The sequence below is a fragment of the Diabrotica virgifera genome, chromosome 8, assembly GCF_917563875.1.
Source record: "Diabrotica virgifera virgifera chromosome 8, PGI_DIABVI_V3a".
In the NCBI taxonomy this organism is placed as follows: domain Eukaryota; kingdom Metazoa; phylum Arthropoda; class Insecta; order Coleoptera; family Chrysomelidae; genus Diabrotica; species Diabrotica virgifera.
The window spans coordinates 97,080,704-97,105,321 of record NC_065450.1 but is presented as its reverse complement, the minus strand read 5'-3'; the positions used below and the strand labels follow the sequence as shown (position 1 = coordinate 97,105,321).

Genomic DNA, 24,618 nt, shown 5'->3' with positions numbered 1-24,618 from the left:
GCTGTTCCATTTTCTTTTGTAAATTACTCTGCGATTTAAAAACATATTCCGGTGTGCATCACTTTACGATTTGACAGACAGAAGAAGTTAAAATAAAGAAAAATAAAAGTTTTCAAAACTAAACGTGTTTTTCTCAAAACTGCTCAACTGCTTTTTATAGGCGGTGGACATTGTAACTCAAAGGCTGCTTGACAGATCCACCTGAAATTTTTCATATATTTTCTTTAGTCATTTCGTGAGGTAACAATAACAAATGTGTTGATTTTCACTATTTCGGTATTTTCACTTCTGAAAGATATCAAAAACGCAAAAATCGTCAAAACTAAAATAAAAACTCGACAGTGTTATCTCGAGAAATTTATAAGCTAATAAAATATTTTTGAATTTTTTGTTTCATATGATCCAATAACGAGTTCTGATGTCTACTGAAAAATTCATTTTGTTTAGGTGTAGGTTTATTTTTCAATAGTTGGTCTTGAAACATTTTTTTCGGATATTCTTTGAATTGTACTGAATATGTTTATTTAATTTAAAAATAAAATATTTCTACCATAGTTTCAAACAAATTTAAAAAATTGCTTAACATCCCCCCCCCCTCCCCCAAAGTTAAAAATTCGAAAATATTGCGGCCCTGGGTAATAGACCAAAAACCTTTTGTGGCCCTTATTAAAAAAAGTTTGCCCACCCCTGGTTTAGTGAAATAATCACTAAGCGAGCAGTGATCGATCAAAAATTTCATTTAGGGTAGACCGGGGTTGGTTGTTACAGGGGTAGGTTGTTACAGACGCTTTTATTACTTACGAATAGTCGTTGACTCCATAACAAGTCTGAAGAATTTCGCGCATGTCTGTTACCTATAATAAATCCAAACGACACAGCGCGTCCATCGTATAATCCCGTAGAATGTGGTTATGTGTTTTCATGACTCCGAATAAAATTTAATGTGCCGAAGTAAGTATTAATATCTTTGGTAATACATAATGATATTAAATATTCTTGTGACGTGTTCAGTATATTATGTTTCTTTTTTATTATATAGTTGCTCAATAAATATAGTTTTGTTAAAGTTATTCAGCATTTTTTACAAACCATGCTTTTGGGGTTGGTTGTTACGTTTGTCGTCAGCAGATATTTTACACTTTTTGTCGAACTCAATAGTGTTTAAGTTTTATTTCAGTTCTTTAATAAGTAAAAGAAGTGTTAAACTTTTGTTTGATTTATTTAAAATACATTTCTTAAAAATAGTTTTTGTTATATTATTCTTTTAGCCAAATCTGTAACAACCAACCCCGGTCTCCCCTAATATTTTATTCTCCGATAAATGCACTTTTTTCATAAATGGAACTGTAAATCGTCACAATTTTAGTTATTGATCTGATTAAAACAGCTGGATTTTCCACGAGGTGCATACACAGTAAGCGCAATAATTAAATGTATGCGACGTATTTTTGGTGATCCATTGGTATTTTAGGTCATTTAGGCCCGGATACCGCGTACCAAAAAAAGTTGATTAACAGCAAGCTCAGAATTTGTTAATAGCTTAACGGTGTTTAGTCGGACAAATTTTGATGTATGGGAACACTGGAACAGGGGCAGTTTTAATTGTGGAACATGATTTTAATTGTGAAACGTGCCATCCTGAAAAGTTTTGATTGTGAAACATAGCAGGTTGTTTTTAAGTTCATTCAATAGCAAACTTTATATAATATATGAAAAAATTTTTAACTGACAAATATGTTGGGCATTTTAATAAGTCCGACACGTAGAACATATTATTATCAAATGACAGGAATTATATTGGTGGTAAATAGCAATCTGATTTTTGCATGAGAGATTGAAAGGGTAACAAATCAATTGGAAGTTCTGTCCGACAAAATACATGGGACGTTTTCATAGTCTGACGTTCGAAACTTGTAACCTGTTCCACAATTAAAACTTCCTGTTCCAGTGTTCCCGTACGTCAAAGTTGTCTGACTAGAGACCGTTAAGCTATTAACAAATTTTCAGCTTGCTATTAATTAACTTTTTTTGGTACGCGGGATCCAGGCCTAATTTTTTACCGGTTCTAGGTCAACTGCTCGAATGCAATTGCTCGAAATCAATTGCACGAAATCAATTGCTCGACATGAAACTTGCTCGAAATACAAATTGCTCGAATAAAAAAGAGAATTATATATCTAAAATATTTATTCACAATAATGCAAAATAATACATACAGAATAAAGAAACATTGGTAATGAGTAAGCATGTTAATGGGTATTTAATGATTTTAATCTTTCCCTAATAATACCTGGAAATCATTATAATCCCTAATTATCATATTGAGAGAAAATCAAAACCGTTATTTTTCTTATTATTTTAAAAGTTCAAAGATATTTTAGATTTGTAATAAATACTTTTTCAGCATAAATTAATATACGATTATATACGTGGAATATCAAATAATTTGTCCTATAGCGATACGCTTTAATTATATTTTTGCTAAATTTTTAATAACTTTTCTCAAAACGAAATAACATTTAATATACACACCATATGCTAACAAGGGCCGTTAAGGAAATGTATCCCTAAGCAGATTGTATAAACTTAATGTTTTTTTCAAGGAAACACTAATAGATTCTCAACTTTTAAAACGCCAGATGTAGTAATTTATTGCATTTTCTAGTCATATTGTAGAAACACAAACATATTAGCGTTTGTGGTTTTTTTTTCAGCCACAGCGTCAGTCGCTACACAACCACGGGTCGATTTACAACCTCCCGTGGGCAGTCACACCCCAGCGGGCGTCGGGATAGACGTGGTACGTCAACAACACACCCTTTTCAGATATAAGCAAAACACGTTTTTTTATCGGCACAAATAAATATATTATTGTTCATTGTTTACACTCATTTTTAATTGATTCCGTAACCTACCATCGGAACAGTCCTATTTCAAGAATCTTTCTTATGTCTATATTTTGATTATTGTGAATAAATATTTTAGATAAGTATATAATTTTCTTTTTTATTCGAGCAATTTGTATTTCGAGCAATTTTCATGTTGAGCAATTGATTTTCGAGCAATTGAATTCGGCAATTGATTTCGAACAATTGCATTCGAGCAATTCACCGGTTACCTTTTTTACCTGGCAATTTGACTGGCGAAATGTATTCACAATTACTAGAAGGCCTTGATTAGTTCTGCCTTGACTGATATAAATATAGGGTGTCCCAAAAGTAGCGGAACGGTCGAATATTTCGCGAACTAAACATCGGATCAAAAAACTGAAAAATACGTGTTCAATCATTTTCAAAAATCTATCCAATGACATCAAACACCAATCCCCACTACACCCCCTGGAGGTGGGGTGGGGGGTAACTTTAAAATCTCAAATGGAAACCCCCAGTTTTTCTTGCAAATTTGGATTCGTTACGTAAAAGTAGGCAACTTTTATTCAAGACATTTTTTCGAACTGTGGATAGATGGCGCTATAATTGGGAAAAACGATTTATCCTGATACCATAGGTAAATTATAGAAACGGTCTAATATCTCACGAAATACACTTCCAAATGAGAAACCAAAAAACAGATTTTTAATCTTTTTCGAAAAACTTTCGAATAACACCAAACGTGACCCTCCAACCCACCCCCTGGGCCCTGGGGGTGGGGTGGGGGTATCTTTAAAATATTAAATAGCAACCAGCCTTTTTACTGCAGATTCGGATTCGCCATAAAAAATTAAGCAACATTTATTCCAAACATTTTTTAAAAATTCTGATAGATGGCGCTACTAAATCGTATTTTTCCAATTAAAGCGCCATCTACTAACAATTCTAAAAAATGTTTCGAATAAATGTTGCTTAATTTTTCGTGACGGATCCGAATCTTTAATAAAAAGTGGGGGTTGCTATTTAAGATTTTAAAGTTACCCTCACCCCACCCCCAGGGGGTGGGTTGGAGGGTCACGTTTGGTGTTATTCGAAAGTTTTTCGAAAAAGATTAAAAATCTGTTTTTTAGTTTCTCATTTGGAAGTGTATTTCGTGAGATATTAGACCGTTTCTATAATTTGCCTATGGTATCAGGATAAATCGTTTTTCCCAATTATAGCGCCATCTATCCACAGTTCGAAAAAATATCTTGAATAAAAGTTGCTTACTTTTACGTAACGAATTAAAATCTGCAAGAAAAACTGAGGGTTTCCATTTAAGATTTTAAAGTTACCCCCACCCCACCTCCAGGGGGTGTAGTGGGGTTTGGTGTTTGGTGTCATTGGATAGATTTTTGAAAATGATTGAACACGTATTTTTCAGTTTTTCGATCCAATGTTTAATTCGCGAAATATTCGACCGTTCCACTACTTTTGGGACATCTTGTATAAATTAGAAAACTATAGACTCTTTAGCTTGTTATCAGTCTTGTATATGCTGTTTGTGAAGATAATTACAATGCGACTAACAAATAAACTGGATAGTTATCAGCCTCGGGAACACGCAGGATTTAGAAAAAGTTGTACCACCGTAGATGATATACCTACAAGTACCTAATAAGAACACTGATCGAAAAGTCAAACGAATACAATGTAATACTTTGGATAGCTATGGTAAATTAAGAGAAGCCATTTGACTAAATAGAAATTTGGAGAATCCTTAATGTCTGACGCAATAATAGAGTTGATGACTGATATACAAAAATCATTATAATAATATGACAATGCACCATCGGCATCGCAAGGAAAAACAGAAAAGATAAAACTACAGAGAGGGGCTAGACAAGGAAATTATATCTCACCCAAACTATTTACAGTAGCTCTACATGTGATGCAGAATATTGCCACGTTAAAATGGAACTGGACAGGACACATAGGAAGAATGTAAGAGCGCCATTGGACGAAGCGAATTCTTAAATGGCGACCAAGGGCAAGGGGCTGTCAATTAATCACGTGAGGCTCTAAAGGGGGGAGGGGTCATAAAAAATCACGAAATATCATAAGGGGGTGTAGTAATATATCACGTGTATTTATTTTTTCGGTTAACGCGCGATACTCAACCGAAAAGCGGCGTTACGTGTATTTATTTTTTCATCAAACGCGTACAAAATTGAATCGAACGCAAAATCGCTAGGTGGTTAAATGTGATGATCGCGCGATTTTGCAATCGTCCAGTGGCTTATATATTCCAAAGCCTCAAGAGCATGATGGCAAGACGTTTATTCCATTTCGTCTGCATCGGTTTCTTAAAATTACTCCAACATAAATAAACAGCAAATTGATTTATGACCTGTCTTGCCCTAGCCTGCAGAAGGATCATCAGATATTTTTGGAAAGGACATGGCAGCGGTGTTTACTGTAGTTCTGTACAAAGAAAAGCTAAGGCACACATGTGAATTCTTGTCAAGAGCAACTGAATCCAAGCCTAGAGATGCACAATGTTCGTCCTTCCCGCACCTTTACGCGACGAACGAACAGTAGATCGAGAGAGATTCTCTGCGTAGTGAGCGAAAATTATGACGCCGAGTGGCTTTATGATATTCAACAAAGCACTGTACCAACAACTGACTTGCAAGATGTTTTTCCAGTTATTGGTGTTGAAGAAAGTCTTGCAAATCCGTGCAAGACTGTCGAATGGCTGGCCACGAATGGATGCCAAAAACAACAAACAGAAATGAATGGACCCACATAAGGCAGGCTTACATCCGACGATGAATGGAATAGCCGTTGAAAATGATGATGATTGATATGATTGAAAATGAAGATCATTTAATTTTTGAATAGGACGGTGTTCCTTCGCGTTATGCTTTACTTGTTCGTCAATACTTAGACCAAAATTTTCACGGCATTGAATGGGAATAGAGGCAGCATTTAATGTCCTCCTCGGTCACTAGATTTGTCTCCCCTGGTTTTTTTGTGGAGACACCTAAAAAGTAAAACTATATATCTAATTGCCAATAAATGCCTGTAGTCCAGAGAAATAAGAGTTTTCTCGTGACACATCCCCCTCCAGGCCGAAACCAAATTTTTTGAGTAGTATGGACATCTATATTATTAACCTATATGTTTCCTGCAGCCGATTTTGATGATATATATAGTTATAAACAAATGAAGATCGAAAAACGGTAAATTATCGCTTTTTTCGTCTATTACCAAAAAGTTAAGCACTTTAAACAAATTTGAGAGTAAGAAACTCATAAATCGTATAAAAAATTTCAATATGGCATTCGCTGAATATGTCCATCCTTATTGGTTGCTTAGAAAATTGCAAAATAAATCATAAATTTTGAGTTTTTATAAATATTCATAACTTAGGTAAAAATTAACTTAGAATCTTCTTATTACACGGAATGCCGAGACTTCTTGTACTTAAATTATATTTTAAATTTCAGAGCAATTGGTCAAATAGTTTAAAAGTTATTTAATTTGTTTATCCCAAATTTATTTTTTTTTGCAACACTATAAGTCAGAAAATTACAAGGTTACAATAATACTTCAGACAGTTTATGAAAGAAGAACATTTATACTATTACCTTAATTAAAAATAAATGACAAAAAGTAATTTTAAACAGTGTAAAATTATTTTGCAAAAACATGTCGATTTTTTGCTTACTTATAAACAATTAGAATAACTTTTTAACCGTTACCCGTAGAAAAATTATTTTTTCACATTTAGAAAGACTGAATTTTTATACACATTTAGAAAGAAAAACAACTGTTCTAGGACATTTAGGGACAAAGTGGGCCCCCCTTTTTTTTAATTCACATGTTTTTGCAAAATTATTTTGCAATATTTATAATTATTTTTTGTCATTTTTTTTTAAATTAAATAAATACTGTAAATTTTCTTCTTTCATAAACTATCCAAAATATTACTGTAACTTCATCATTTTCTGACTTCAGTGTAGCAAAAAAAATTAATTTTGGATAAACAAATTAAATAACTTTTAAACTATTTGACCAATTACTTTGAAATTTAGGTTATGATTTAAGCACCATAAGTCTCAGCATTCCGCGCAATAAGAAGGTTCTAAGTTAATTTTTACATAAGTTATGAATATTTATAAAAACTCAAAATTTATGATTTATTTGGCAATTTTCTAAGCAACCAATAAGGATAGACATATTCAGCGAACGCCATATTGAAGTTTTTATACGGTTTATGAGTTTATTACTCTCAAATTTGTTTAAAATGCCCAATTTTTTAGTAATAGACGAAAAAAGCGAAAATTTACCGTTTTTTGATCTTCATTTGTTTATAACTATGTATATCATCAAAATCGGCTGCAGGAAACATATAGGTTATTATTGTAGATGACCATATTACTCGAAAAATTTGGTTTCGGCCTGGAGGGGGTTGTGTCACCAACACGATATTTTTTTCCCTTATTTCTCTGAACTACTGCGAATTACTCTGCAAATGCTTCTGAATGTAGAAGGAGGTTTCTAACAAACCTTTATTATTGTACGTAGAACAAGGATACCAACCAAAAACTAAGTAAAAAGCTAAAAATATTAATTTTAGAATGTTTAAAGACTATACTAAATTTACAATCAAGATGCAGTAGAAATAAACAAACCAAGACACGTTAAATGCTACTAGGAGCACTCCAGAATCATAACTTACAATGTATATACATTGTAGCATTACTCCTAGTAGCATTTAACGTGTCTTGGTTTGTTTATTTCTACTGCATCTTAAATGTAAATGTAGTATAGTGTATATGTAATTGCAAGGACTTCCAAACGATATCTTATTTGGCACCACTGACATTTAAAAATGTTGGGGTGATGGTTACCCTGGCTTACAGGTGAAAGTAGAATAATCGAAAATACCGGAAAGATATACCCCCCTTTAATCAAAAATTGACCTGTTGTTGTTTTAAAATGTCATAGTTACTGATAATGCCTTTGTTTCATTTTCGTCCTGCCCCTGTATAATAAATAATATTCGTTAATAATTGCTATGTTGATTGGCATTTTTTACTTAAATGGGTAGTGTGAGTAATCCATTTGCATCAATTTAATGCCAAAAACCCTCGAAACTCTAGAAGATGACATCCCTTGCAGTGGCCTTGGGCACCAGGTGATCCGGGAGTCGGTTCTGATGGCGTATTGGTGTTTAGTGACCCCAAAACCCCCCAAATATCACGATTAGGTCTTTAATATACTGATTTTAACATGTTTATACACTTTTGGCTGCATTATGTGCACTTTAAAGTGCAATTGTGCATTTCCACCCATTTTTGAATACTAGACTCTTTTCCTGACGTCATCCTGAACATATTGCAAAAAACTGCAAGTCTCTAGGTACTGTATTTAAAAATCGATTTATTTTGTGCTAAATGCCCCCGTCTATTAGTCGGCCAAGTCAGACAAGACCCAGCCCGGGTTGTAGTGCTATGAGAAGAGGAAGTATCTAGGAGTGACATACATAGTAGTGATGTTGAAAAAGTAACTATTTGTTACAAAGTACTCGTTACTTACGAATACCGAAAGTAACGATTACTATACAGAGAGGCAAATCGTTACTTTGATTACTCTGATTACTTCGTTACTTCGTATCAATCGTATCAGAGCGAGTAACGACTATTGTATCTACTTTGATTACTCTGATTACTTCGTTACTTCATACTAATCGTATTAGAGCGAGTAACGACTATTGTATCTACTTTGATTACTTTGATTACTCTGATTACTTCGTACTTCGTGAAGGTCGTTATTATATCGGAATACCTATACAAAATACCTACCTACTGAGAAATACGATTCTCGACATGATTACTGGTACTCAAATACAAAAGTAATCATAGTAATAAAATCATTTTTATCCCTTAAACAGATCGGTTAAGGTCGTTGTTATATGGGAATACCGATACAAAATACCTAACTACTGAGAAATACGATTCTCGATATGATTACCGGTACTCAAATACAAAAGTAACAAAAGTAATCATATATAGTAATCAAAGTCATGAATACTGTAAAAAATGATTACTTTATACAAAATACATACCTACTGAGAAATACAATTCCCGATATGATTACCGGTACTCAAATACAAAAGTAACAAAAGTAATGATAGTAATCAAATCTTTTTTATCCCTTAAACAGATCGGTGAAGGTCGTTGTTATATGGGAATACCTATACAAAATACCTACCTACTGAGAAATACGATTCTCGATATGATTAGTGGTACTCAAATACAAAAGTAACAAAAGTAACAAAAGTAATCATAGTAATCATAGTAATCAAAGTAATGACTACTGTAAAAAATGATTACTTTATACAAAATACCTACCTACTGAGAAATACGATTCTCGATATGATTACCGATACTCAAATACAAAAGTAACAAAAGTAATCATAGTAATCAAAGTAACGAATACTGTAAATTATTACTTTATACAAAAGAAACGATTTGTAACGAATACTCGAAAGTAACTACAGTCCATCTAATTTACTTACCGTTGCACGTCATTATCTACGTTAGAGATCTAAGTTGACATTGTTGCCCAATGACAAAAAATTCTTCAATTCATTTTAAATCAAATACATCACACAATTTTTTCGGAAGTGGATTATACAGCAAAACAAATTAATATTCAATGTAAATAAATAAAAACTTTAGAAATAGGAAACAAGAATTAAGTTATAATCTTATGTTAAAGTACATAATAAAAACAGTAAATATAATGAAACAAATACTTATAGTAAAGAATATAAACAAATATGAAGTGTCATCACCGCAACTGTCAAATAAATGTTACCAATTTATGCCAAAATATCACCTTCGTTCGATTATAGTTACAGTGTATTCCGAACAAAGTGCTTCATAAAAACGCTTTATAATCTATTTATACAAATTAAATGAAACATATTATTGTGTATTTCTTTAAGTTAACATTAATAGAAATCTTTAAATATTATTTCTACGCGTATATAATAAAATATGTCTAGTGGCTGTAATGCCAGTGTACTCGGCAAAGTGTTTCTAAAAAAGAACACACCTACCGCCTAAATATTTCGTGTTGGTATCATGTGAAGTCACAGGCTATGACGCGGATGACGTGCCACGGTAAGTAAATTAGATGGAGTATATAATCAACACACTATTACATAGCGTTAGCGTTGCATCAGCAACAGGGTTACAGTACAATATTCTTGATTTTAAGGAACAAACTAAATATTGTTATAACATTTCTAATTAAATAAAATAAAGCGAGTAATATTAGAATTAGCAAAAGATAATAATATTAGTTCTAAGTTTTCATTTAAAAATCTAGAATTTCATATAACTAAAATTAAATAAATTCATTGGGGTTAAGTACTCAACTCGAGTTATTATTAGGTACTACATTTAATTAGCCTAGATAGCTATATCAGCAATAAAACAAATTACATTTTTATTTAATTACGAGTTCAACGTTTTCCTTTAAAATAATAAAGGCGCAAGTAAGTTGTAAAATACATTTTTTTTATTTATGTATATCAACAGATACATATATTTGATTTACAATATAATATAAATACAGAAACGTTACAAACAAAATAAACAACAAGAGTTCAGAATGCAAGAAATATTATTAGTATTTATTGCCCTACTGTGTCAAAACACTCTATGCCAACTAAGCAGTAAGTAACCAATTAAAAACTTCTGAATATAAAAGACGTTTAATATTATTTGCAGCCAATCACTTTATCAATTTCATACACATACATGCATACTAAGGATTTCCACAGTTTTCACTGTATTCCTTAACTCAACCGTTCTCTCCATCTCTTTCTATCTTGCCGGTCTCCTTCTTGTAGGATCTCTCCATTGCTTCGCCCACTTCATCTCTGAAGGATCTTCGGGGTCTGCCTCTCTTCCTTTTTCCTATAGGGCTCCACTCTGTTACTCGGTTTATCCAACGATTTTGGTCTGCTCTTCTGTTCGTGTAGTCTATTATGTCTGAGTTCACTCCCATTCTTCTCTTAATCTCTATGTTATTTATTCTATCTTTCCTTGTTACTCTGCAGCTTCTCCTTAGGAATTCCAACTCTGCTGCTCTTATTTTATTTTTGGTTTTCTTATTTATTGTCCAATTTTCATACCCATAAGTGAGGATACTTCTTGTCATGGTATTATATATTCTTCTTCTTGTTTCTATGCTGATGTTCTTATCCCACGGTACCGGGTTTAATTTTCGTATGCAGTCTCTTGTTTGTCCTAGTGTATTCTTTATATCTTCCTCAGTTGTTCCTTTGTTTGATATTATAAAACCTAAATACTTGTACTTATCTGTTCCTCTGATTTGTTTACCTTCGTCTATTTCCAGTTGTTTTATTTGTGTATTCTTCGTTGTTAGGTATTGAGTTTTCTATAGGTTTATTTCCATTCCATTATTTGTATATTCCTGTTCCAGTTTCCTCATCATAAAACTGAGGTCATCTTCGTCTTGGGCGATCACTATTTGGTCGTCAGCAAAACTTAGGGTATATAGATATTCGATCCTTACTGGTATACCCATTCCTTCGCACTTTCTTTTCCATGGTGTCAGGGTTTTTTCCAGGATATTTTGAATAGGGTAGGGGATGTGGAGCTGCACTGTAGTGGCCCCTTTGTCGTCCTAAATGGACTACACATTTTATTGCCCATTTTGATAGCTACTGTGTTATTCTTGTAGGGTGCTTTTACTGTTGTTATTAATCTTCGTGGGACTTTGATGTCTTTCATTGTCTCCCATAGCTTGATTCCAAGTATCGAGTCATACGCCTTCTTAAGATCTACAAAAGCCAGATGGACGGATCTATTTTTGGCCATTATTTTTTCTATTAGTTATTCGACCGTGTAAATGTGATCTAAGCATGCTTTCCCCGCTGTGAATCCTGCCTGGTCTTCTCCGATTTTATCCTATATATATATATAACAGCGCTAACAGGCCTTATAGGCCTACGGCTTCTAAATTCTGGATAATATTTCTCCATTCTGTTCGGTCCTCTGCACTCTTTCTCCAGTCCTTCACCCCGATTTCTTCCAAATCCCTCTCTGCAGCCTCTAACCATCTCTTCCTTGGTCGACCTCGTCTCCTTTTTCCCAATGCTCTGTCATTCAATATTCGTTTGACGTTTCTAGTTTCTGGCATTCGAGTAATATGTCCCAGCCATCTAACTCTTTGGGCTCGTATTTTTGTCGTTATTTTTGGTCTCCCATACATCCTCATTACTTCTTCATTTGTTCGTCTCCTCCAGGTTTTCTCCGCTATCTGTATACCTCCAAAAATTTTTCTCAGGATCTTCCTTTCCCATATCTGTATCTTCTTCTCCTCTTGTTGATTCATTACCCACGTTTCGCTCGCATACAACACTGTGGGCCGTATTATCGTTTCATACATTCTGATTTTCGCGTTTATTGATACATTTTTTGCTTTTAATATCGTGTTTAAGGCACCCACAACTCGACTTCCCTTCAATAATCTTTTATCTATTTCTTTTTCTTCCCTTCCAGTACTAAATAAAAGTTTCTATTGGGATTCGAACCAACTTACCACGCGGCTGGTATTTGCGTTGTATTGGGATTCACCCGCATTAAAACTTCGCCACAGAGACAGCTTAATCCTATATATATTTCTAATTTTTCCGTTATGGTCTTTCCATACAGTGTCATACAAACATACGTTTTTTCGCGTTTATATTTATAATATTTACCAAAGTACTTTACTTTACTTGTTATCTAACATATTTCGGTAAACATTGGAAAAAAGGTGTAAGCATCTTTTCACCGGTTCACCACCGTGAACCTCGAGTGTTTGCTGCTCTCTTGGATTATGTGTTGTTGCAATGGGAACCATCTGATGGGTGCGGCCGTCTAGGGAGAAATTCAGCTTTCCTGTAGCTATCTTTGGCTCGATGCTCAATGTTGAAATCGTATTCTTGGAGACGTTCTATCCAGCTGGTTATCGGATCCTCTGGATTCTTAAACTGCGTTGACCACTTAAGGGCGACATGGTCGGTTCTGATTAAAAACTTCCTTCCATAAAGATATTGATAGAAGTGCTCTACCGATTTCACTACTGCTAGTAGTTATTTTCTCTTAACACAATAATTTTGCTCAGGTTTTGAAAGCACTTTACTAAAATATCCAAGGACTCGTTCCTGTCCTCCTTGAAACTAGGGTAACACTTCTCCAATCCCCACATTACTTGCATTTGTATCAAAAATAAACTCTCCATCTGACAGTGGATGCCCTAATATTGGTGCTGAAATTAAATGTTTCCTTAAGTTTCAAAGGCAGTTTGACACTCTACATCCCAGCAGTAATCTTTGGCTTCATCCTTAAGTCACGTTAATGGCTTATCGATATCTGCAAACTTCTTAATAAACGTCCTTCTTAGTAAACTGTTTACTTCAAGCAACAGTGAGAAGCGTGACTATCTGACTTGACAATGGCAAGTGCGATCTTAATCGCACTTGCGATCTTAATCGCAAGTGCGATCTAAAAACCAAAATTATTCAACGCAGAGTCAAACTCGGAATACCACTTATCTTTTGTTTCAGTACTGATATTTACTTTAGAATTAACTTATGTTTACCTACATACTTTGATTTCACAGGCAGATGTGGCCCATTGGAAGTATTTAACGAGTGTGCGTCGCCTTGTCTTCCGGAGCGAACTTGCCAATATCAATTTCCAGTTGCACCAAAAGTCTGTATACTTTCATGTGAACAAAGATGTGAATGTGATCGAAATCAGGGATTGATAAGAGATAAACAATCTGGAGAATGTATTGACATTGGAAAATGCGAAGGTAAGTTTTCTAAACGTTGAGATTCCGCAGCTTCTAATCAAACTATCAACAATTGATTTACTGAGGAATTAGTAGGTTAAAAAATATTACTTACAGAGTAAAACGTAAAAGAAGTCACACATTCGTAGAAATATTCGAAGAAGAAAGTAGATCTACTGTATTGGATTTAGCATACACCTGTTAACCATAAACTAAACCTAAAATTACGCCAAAGAATGATCAAATGCTATATTTGGTCAGTGTTATTACATGGCACCGAGACCTGGACTATGACGGCTAACACGATTAATCGCCTAAGAGGCGTTTGAGATGTGGTGGAATAGAAGAATCCATCGAATACACTGGACAGCGATGCAAACCAACGAGGCTTTGTTAAATAGAGTAAATGCCGCTCGTAAGTTTTATTAAAAGAAGAAAATTTTCAGCGTTACTATAGTATGCGGTCTACCGTCGCGTTTATAAACGCATAAATAAAAAGAATTATTATTTTAATTTTACAAATAATCCTTTGTTATATCTTTATTTAGTATTTTAGTTAGGAGTAAGCCAATTACGTGGCTTATCACCAATTAAAATAATATATTGACATGAAAAAGTATTAATTTCTAAAATTAACGTAATAATGAGAGATGAAAACACTTCGAAAAATCGATGCTGAGACATTATGGGATAGAGCTAGAAGTGCAGATATACGATGGAGATGCAAGGTGGACAACATTAATAACTGGGTGAAATACATAAGAGTAGAATGAAACGACCACATAAGCCGAATGACAACAAATAGAGTAGTAAGGACGGCGAGAGACGGTTCCCCAATAAGAAGACGATCAGTGGGAAGACCACGAAAACGATGGAATAACAACTTACTGGAGGCACATTAAAAAACAGACAGAGGCATGTCTACACAAAAAGAAGAAGACATATTAATGCTTCTGATTTATGTGTTTTATTCACTTTGTAAAATTTTTCATTATTGTGTGGAAACCCTTCTGAGAAAAGATTATGGTATTGTTTAGCCGCACAGATAGGTATATATACAGTGCCTAGATGTATAAATCAGAAGCAGTATTATTTTCTTCTTCTTCTTCCTATTTTATAAATAGACTCAATGCCTGTTTTACTTCGGTTTTTAGCCTCAATTGACGTTGTCTGACCATCTTTTCCTCGGTCGTCCCAACGATCTTCTTCCATTTGGCGATTTGTCTCTTGCTATTCTCGTACTATTCTATTTTCTGTCATTCTTTTTATGTGTTGATTCCATTCTATTTTTCTTCTTTTGATCCACATGTTTCTATACACACATGTTCTATACCACCTCTCACTTGTATTTCCTCGCTTCTTACTATTAGGCCTGGATCCCGCATTTGAAAAAAAAGTTGATTAACAGCACGCTGAAAATTTGTTAATAGCTAAAGGGTATCTAGTCGGACAAACTTTGATACATGGGAACACTGAAACAGGGGAAGTTTTAATTGTGGAACAGGTTAAAAATTTGGAACGGTCAGACCACGAAAACGTCACATGTATTTTGTCCGACAGAACTTCCAATTGATTTGTTACCCTTTCATTAATCTCTCATGCAAAAATCAGACTGCTATTTATCACCTGTCATAATTCCTGTCATTTGACATATTCTACTTGATCTACTCATTATAATTCCCATTTGGTGATAAATAGCAGCCTGATTTTTGCATAAGAGTTTAATGAAAGGGTAACAAATCAATTATTGTTGGTAACAAATCAACAAAATACATGTGACGTTTTCGTTGTCTGACCGTTCCAAATTTGTAACCTGTTCCACAATTAAAACTTCCCCTGTTGCAGTGTTCTTATATATCAAAGTTTGTCCGACTAGACACCCTTAAGCTATTAACAAATTTTCAGCTTGATATTAATCAACTTTTTTTTCATACGCGGGATCCAGACCTATATGTCTATTAGAGTATGGTTTGTTATTTTTCGTAAGGCTTTCATTCCTGCTGTTTCCAGCAGTCTTTACGTTTTCGCCGTATCTTCTCTTGTTTAAACTGTTATCAGTACCTGTTCTTCACACGTTCTTATCGAGCAGTGAATCATGTTGCCCTTTGAGCACTCTTAACAAATGTATCTTTTAACATCGACTTACGAGTCGCTACTAACATCAGATTATCAATCTGATAAATCTGGTAAATCATATTTCTCGATGTCACCTATTTTATAAGGTTGCTAGTTTCATCTACTAAGCAGAACGCACTGAAGATGATCTGATCTAGATCGAAAACGTTTTGCGAGTCCTTTTGGATGACTTTTTAATAGTTTTTCAATAATCTTTTTATACCATTGTACAAACGAAGTTTTTACTTGTTCTGTATTGAGTATTATTTTAATTTTTAAATTAATACTTTGTCATATCAATTTTTTATTTTAGTTGGGAATAAACCATAAAATTGGCTTAGTCTGCACACTATCATAGATAGGGACAGGTAGACCGCATACTATAGTAGCACCAAAATGGCATACCTATGTATGTTCTTATTATAGCGAGCCTAAAATCGTGGGCCCCAGAGGAATTGGAAGGAATCAGATGCTACGGCTCAAGAACATTCGCGAGTGGACAGGGAATATGCAGGGTCGAATAACTATTCCAATTATTAGATTCCAAAACCACGAACACCTCGTCAATATAATTGCCAGCGTTAGCGGGACTGAATATGGTACCGAAAGGAGAAAAATACACCTTTTGCATTTATTTCTATTGAAATGTATTCTTCAATCTGTTGTATAATATATTGTGTGTATAAACAATATATCAGAATCATAACATTAATCCATTAGTGTTCTTAGCACATATAGTATGGTGCAAATGTCTGGAATAAACTCGATATTTCGTAAACTGGCAACTTTAAGGAAAAATCCCTAAACAGGTCGATTTTTATTTTTAAATTACGATATGTTGGCATATATTTCATATGAGTGACTTCATCCATATGGACGTGATAATATCGATAATTTTTTAAATGAGACTAGAGGCCGTGTGATAACTCATTTGACAGGGTATTCAATTCTGTATTCAGTAATATAAATATTAACATATTGTTTATACACAGTGTCAAAAAAAAAAATTAAATTAAATTAATTGACAAAAAAAGTAGAATGTACGTAATTTATTTAATTCAAAACACGTTTTACTGCTGTCAGAAAACAGAAAATAACCCGTGTTGAGCTGGCCCCACCCCCCCCCACTTACAAAAATCAAAAAACAAATAGCCCTGATTTATGAGCTATTTATGAGCTCTCATATTCCGCAAACTAAAAATTTTGAGCTCGTTCCACTGAGCAGGAATTTGATACTTTAGTGGGGGGGGGCTGAGTCAGCCCCCCCCCACTACTTAAAAATAGGAATATTGAATCGGTTTTTGCGGCAGAATTACGAGCTATTTATGAGCTTTTGAAATTATATAGTTTCGATTTTTGAGCTCATCCTCTTCACCCCCAAACAACCCTTTAATTGATTTAACTTACGAGAAAAATGCTGAGAAAACTTAAAATATATCGTATTGCGGATATAATTCCTATAGCGTATATACTCTAAGAATAAACTATTAAATCACGTGTATTTCGATTATTGAGCTACAACCCCTTTGCAAAAAAACCACCCTATCTTCCCGGCTTAAGAGAAAGTTGTACTTGAAATGCATTAAATTATTTATTTGGCGACTACATATCATTTAATAATTTATAAGGTTCAAAATTACGCGCATTTAAATCAGTAAATTGCAATTTATTTTGTATAGTGCAGTCACTGAAAGTAAAAATCAACGATTACCTTCAATTTCGGTGAACCTTCATCGATTTTTACGAAAATTGGTCAGTGGTTAGAGAATACCTCAAGAAACAAAGGTAACATGGTACCACCTTGCGCCTTTACCCTGAGGGTGGATACCTCCCCTTCTCGGGGGTGAAAATTATTTTATAAAAAATAACTGCACAAATCTATAAAAGAACAAATTATAAGCAAAATTTATTATATAAGTTATTAAAATAAGTAAATACTTTTTAAGTTATTAAAGATCAAAAATTTTAATTATTCGTGAAAAAAATGCATGCTTTGAAGCGGTTTTTCGTAAATCACCAAAAAACTGTAGGTTTTTACAAAAAAGTTAATAGTAGTTTTATTCGTATAGCTTATATTCTAAGAATAAACTCTTAAATCACGCGCCTTTCGATTATTGAGCTACAACCCCTTCGCAAGAAAACCATCCCATATTCCCGGCTTAAGAGAGAGTTGTACTTAAATAATTTAAAATAATTATTTGGCGACTATATATCGTTTAATAATTTATGAGCTCGCTAAAAATACGCATCTCAATTATTGAATTGCCATTTTCTTTCTATAGTGCAGTCACTGAAGGTAAAAATCAACTATGACCTTCGATTTCGGTAAATCTCCATTCATTTTCACGAAAATTGGTGAGCGGATTTTGATGCTATTAACTTTTTCTAGAGCTCATTTTTGATAGGTATTTCTAAGTACTTTGACAAGTATTTAGTACCTAAGTGTTACAAAATGCGGAACAAATAGAATATCTCGGGAAATATTAAACTAAATTAAATTGTGAAAACAGTATTCGAAAAACAGCGGTAGGACGCTTCTTTTAAAAGAAAAAACGTTTAATTGTGACGAGTGGTTCCTGAGATACAACCGGTCAAAGTTGACCGGAATTTACGGCAAAGATATAAAAAATAGGATCATAATTTTTAAACCATCACCTTTTTATTTTTGTCCTCTTTCTCCACACCAATTTTCATATCTTTAAAATACTCATAACATATATTATTATAATAAAAACTATCGATAATACGTGTGAAAATTGCCAAAAATAGCAAAATTCCAATCAAAAATTAGGTTGGAGAAAATGTAACCCTCAAAGTTCAAAATCGGTATACGTTAAAAAAATGCATTTTCTCGGCTTCCCATGGAGCAATTTCCTTCATTCTTTTTTTGTTCCCTAATAACTCGAGTAGAGCCATCGAACTAATGCATTTATAAATGTCAAACTTGCTTTTGTTTTGTTATAATAGATTTATTTATTTATAAGAACAGAAAACTACATATTTTTTCCAGTTGTAGGCTTTTTTTTAGATAAACTTACTACAAGTGTACCTTTTAAAGTTAAAAACATAAATATTCTCATGTGAAAGCTGTATAATTATTTAAACAATTTTTATTTAAACAAATTAAAATTTTGTGTTATAATAAATAAATTAATTTATTATAACAAAACAAAAGCAAGTTTGACATTTAATAATGCGTTAGTTCGATGACTCTACTCGAGTTACTTGGGAACAAAAAAAGAATGAAGGAAATTGCTCCATGGAAAGCCGAGAAAATGCATTTTTTTAACGTATACTGATTTTGAACTTTGAGGGATACATTTTCTCCAACCTAATTTTTGATTGGAATTTTGCTATTTTTGGCAATTTTCACACGTATTATCGATAGTTTTTATTATAATAATATATGTTATGAGAAATTAAAGATATGAAAATTGGTGTGGAGAAAGAGGACAAAAATAAAAAGGTGATGGTTTACAAATTATGATCCTATTTTTTATATCTTTGCCGTAAATTCCGGTCAACTTTGACCGGTTGTATCTCAGGAACCACTCGTCATAATTAAACGTTATTTCTTTTAAAAGAAGCGTCCTGCCGCTGTTTTTCGAATACCTTTTTCACAATTTAATTTAATTTAATATTTCCCGAGATATTCTTTTGTTTATAAGCCTAAAAATTATTTATAATTTTAAAATATTCCTGAGGTCGCTTAGATAGTCCAATTTCAATTCTGTAAAGTATATTAGATAGGTATAGTGTATTTTTATGAAAAAATCATAGTTATTCTTATGCATCATAATTATTGTCGTTATTATAGCGACCGTAAATTTTTAATTAACAATTCAATTGCTGCTAAACTCTTCATTTAATTTCCATCGGCTTCTGGAATTTTAATCTATATGAAAAGAGCTTTTACATTACCAAGTTATTTAATTATTGATTAACAATTATTACTTATCTAAAATTTTAGTTGAAAATTAAAGATTTTGTTGGAAAAACCCGCTTTTTCCGGGGAAAGTTTTCATGGAAGTGAATCGGAAAAAACACGTCTCTATGCAGAATTTAATTGCGGTGAATTTTTATTTGGGTGCTTTTGGTGTAAAGTTAAAATCTTTGGAGTTATAGAGCAAAAATTGAAAAAAACACGATTTTCGGTCGCATTTTGTTTATAAAAAAAGTAGCACACTATCTGCGGACTTTGCATACCTATATTATTAATATATACAATCATAAGATTCGATTCCAGCAATAAAATTGCTGGTAAATAACTTTTCCCAAAAATGGCCTATTCTCCGATAATCAGCCCAGACTAGCCCTATAGCTGGCTTACGGGTAGTCAGAAGTCAAATTACACCGGTTCTGAATCGGCGCTCACACCCTCTTGAAATACAGAAAAAAAAATCAGATCGGTGTAACTTTTCCACATAAATACATACTATACATACATACATACATATCCACAAACATTTTCCCCTTTTTAAATAAAAATTGAGTTCTAATTCTCAGCTCGGTAACTTTTGAACGATATAACCGATTTTCAAAATTAAACATGCGTTGGAAAGGTAATGATCTGTGCTATCAGAAACCGCAAAGGTCGAACTTAAGTTTTGAAATTTTTGGGAGTTTTGGGGACGAGAACGAAAAACAGACCCTAAATGGGAAGGGCCGTAAAATCCACAGCCTTGGACCAAAATGGAGAAATATTATATGGATGGACGAGTCTTTTCCTAAACTTTAAGAGGGGATTTGGTTTAATTTTCAATTCAGTCAGGTTTAGAAAATCGAAAATTTCGTGTATATATAATAGTGTCGCATGTAGGGGTGTTGTGCGCCACTGGCGAGAACTGCCGTTCTCTGGTAATTTTCAAAGTTAGATGTGCGTTGGAAAGGTAATGATCAGTACTATCAGAAGCCGCAAAGGTCGAACTTATATCTTTGAAATTTTTGGTAGTTTTGAGAACGAGAAAGAAACACAGTCCCTAAATAGGAATAGACGTAAAATCCACACTCTATGACCAAAATGAAATGTTTACATATGGATGGGCGAGTCTTTTCCTAAAATTTAATTTTTTAATTCAGTCAGATTTAGAAAATCGAAAATTTCGTGTATACAGTGCGTCCATAAAGTAACGCATAAATTCATTATTTCGTAAACCAGCGACATTAATGAAAAATCCTGAAACAGGTCGATTTTTATTTTTAGATTCAGATTTTTTGGCGTATATATCATACTAGTGACGTCATCCATCTGGGCGCGACGACGTAATCGATGATTTTTTTAAATGAGAATAGGGGTCATGTGATAGCTCATTTGAAAGGGTATTTAATTCTCTATTCACTAATATAAACATTAACCTAATTATTTATACAAAGTGTTCAAAAAAACATTTTTTTAATTAAAATAATTGAGACAAAAAGAAGAATGTACGTAACTTATTTAATTCAAAATACGTTTTACTGTTGTCAGAAAACAGGAAAAAAATGTTTATTTGAGAAATAAATATTGTTTTTTGCTTAAATTCAATGTTAAAGCTGCCACCCACCTGTCGCTTGGCAGTTTGAACATTTCGTTTAGGCGAAAATCAATGTTTATTTGTCAAATAAAATTTTTTTCTGTACTACTGACAGTAGTAAAATGTATTTTGAATTAAATAATTACATTATATTCTTCTTTTTGTCTTACTTATTTTAATTAAAAAAATGTTTTTTGAACACACTGTATAAATAATTATGTTAATGTTTATATTATTGGATAGAGAATTGAATACCCTTTCAAATGAGCTGTCATATGACCCCTATTCTCATTTAAAAAAATCATCGATTACGTCATCACGCCCAGATGGATGACGTCACTAGTATGATATATATGCCAAAAAACCGTAATTTAAAAATAAAAATCGACCTGTTTCGGGAATTTTCCTTTAAGTAACCGGTTTACGAAATAACGAATGTATGCGTTACTTTATGGACGCACTGTATATAGTATCGCATGTAGAGGATTTGTGCGCCACTAGCGAGAATTGCCGGTTTCTGGGGTCGCCTTGCTCGCATTCTCTCCCAAATGATCTAGTACTTATGACACCAGTGATAAGCCAATCCGAGTTCATATCCCAGCCATCCTAATAATTACGTAATTATGGCCGGCAAATTAACTCGCGATTGCCCAATCAAACTTAGCATCGTAACCACTACAAGTACATAAACCATGATTGATTAATAACATTGATTTTTTCGATATAAACTAAGTTTCGATAACCAATAAATCGAAAACTATTAATTTTATCAAAAAAATATAAAACATTTTTTGCTTACAATTAATGTTTTTACCAACATTTGCGGTCAAAATATAATAAAAAATGTCCACCCTCGAGATGGGGTGGCAACCACCCCATGGTAAAAGCGTCTTTTGGCATCATATAGATTTTGATCCTTGGACCATCCACTACTTATTGTCACATTTTCAAGCAAATCGATCCATTCTGTAAAAATTGCGAAGTGAAAAGTTTCAGTTCCTGGACTAATTATACTTTTGGAGCTCTATAACTTCTGAACGGCTGAACTGATGTTGATCACTAAACATGAGTTTAAAACGTATTGACAAGTAGTATATGATGCATCCAAGATCAATTATGATAACTGAACGTATTACAGGAATTATTGAGCTTGAGAAACGGTTTTTCCCATAAGAAATAGATTTGATCATACTTATGAAGCCTATAACTAAAAAATTCGAATTTTCCCAGATATGAGATATACACCGTTAAACGCGTCCTGAGTCCTCCTACAAACGCTCGGTTATTGGCGCAATTCGTAGGTTGAAATTTTGAGTAATTGTAGAAAAACCAAAATTTTCAAAGTTTAATTTTTCAGTTTTTCGGCTATGGTGAGCAGTATGTATGTCTCAGGTTGATCGCTTAAGCACCATTTGAAAGCTTAACTCAACCCTATTGATTTGGTGTATTTGCGGTTTTCCTGTCTCTCCTTGAACCTAAGATATATACGCCCAAAAAATATGCTATTTTGTATCTACCTAGTCCTCTAGCTGGTTTACGGGTAGTCGAAGTCAAAAATTAGTCCGGTTCTGAATCGGCCCTCACACCGTCTTGAAACACAGAAAAAAAAATTCAGATCGGTGTAACTTTTCCACACACATACATACATACATACATACAAACATTTTCCCTTTTTTAAATAAAAATCGAGTCATACTTCTGAGCTCGATAACTTTTGAATGGTATAACCGATTTTCAAAATTAAACATGAGTTGGAAAGGCAATGATCTGTGCTATCAGAAGCCGCAAAGGTCGGGCTTAAGTTTTTGAAATTTTTGGGAGTTTTGGGGACGAGAACGAAAAACAGACTCTAAATGGGAAGGGTCGTAAAACTCACACCCTTGGACCAAAATGGAGATGTAACATATGGATGGACGAGTATTTTCCTATACTTTAAGATGGGATTTGGCCCAATTTTCAATTCAGTCAGGTTTAGAAAATCGAAAATTTCGTGTATATATAGTGTCGCTTGTAGGGGTGTTGTGCGCCACTGGTGAGAACTGCCGTTCTCTGTGGAAATTTCGTGTATATATAGTGTCGCTTGTAGGGGTGTTGTGCGCCACTTGTGAGAACTGCCGTTCTCTGTGGATGTTAATAATTATATTACTGAATACAGAATTGAATACCCTTTCAAATGAGCTGACATTAGTAAAATGTATTTTGAATTAAATAAATTACATACATTCTTCCTTTTTTGTCAATTAATTTAATTTAAAAAAAAATTTTGGACACTGTATAAACAATTATGTTAATAATTATATTACTGAATACATAATTAAATACCCTTTGAAATGAGCTATCCCACGACCCCTAGTCTCGTTTTAAAAAAATCATCGATTACGTCATCACGTCCATATGGATGACTTCACTCGTATGAAATATATGCCAAAATATCGTAATTTAAAAATAAAAATCGAGAGGCTTTTTCCTTTTAAAGTCGCCGGTTTACGAAATACCGAATTTATTTGCACCATGCTGTATACGTATCAAGTAGTACTTACTCATGGTATTAGTACACAATAAGAATTATTACACTAGTATTCTAGAATAAATATTATTACACTAGTATTAAACTGTATGTATTTGGTTGATTACGTTGCTATAGATTTTTCTTTTTGTAGAGGAATATTTTATTTATAGTACTTATTGGTTAAGAAGATATTTATTAACCCCTCTAACTAAAAGTCTTCATAATTTTCAATTTTCATTTGTAGACAGATGCAGTAGAAATCAATTTTGGGGATGCAGACGATGTTGTCCAGAAGCAACTTGTGACAATCCCAATCCTCCTCCATGTTCAAGACCATGTCCTAAAATATGTATAAACGAATGTTTGTGTAACAAAGGTTACGTAAGAAACACCAGAACCGGAGAATGTGTCTTATCAAGGCAGTGCCCGAGACTTGTGGGATAATCTCAACTTGATACAAGATAAAAACTAAAAATGTGTATTCGTTCCGTAATTAAAAAATTAATGTCAATAAAGAGAAATGTAACTGCTTGCCTATTATATCTTTCCAGTTCAAATCCAAATAAAAAAAATTGACGCACTCGTGGGAGTGTCGACAGAAGTGAAAACTTCTTATAGTATATAAATTACGAGCTCAATGCTTTTTCCCCATCCAAACAGAAGTGCTATACCTAGATCATATACGCGATGCGTTTGCCCTATGCTATTTATGTATACATACACATAATTTATATACGTACAA

General features: G+C 33.4%; 1 protein-coding gene across 7 annotated transcripts in view; it reads left to right on the top strand.

The window, feature by feature from the left end:
- The window catches only part of LOC126890477 (protein draper-like), a 110,805-nt gene extending 86,398 nt beyond the window's left edge, over nt 1–24,407 (top strand). For all 7 annotated transcript variants that reach the window (XM_050659458.1, XM_050659455.1, XM_050659456.1 and 4 more), the window contains 2 exons: nt 13,566–13,760; nt 24,121–24,407. In XM_050659458.1, coding sequence (XP_050515415.1) covers nt 13,566–13,760; nt 24,121–24,320 — 395 coding nt within the window. In that variant the 3' untranslated portion in view covers nt 24,321–24,407. The remainder of the gene's footprint in view (nt 1–13,565; nt 13,761–24,120) is intronic.
- Nucleotides 24,408–24,618: the final 211 nt, after the last annotated feature.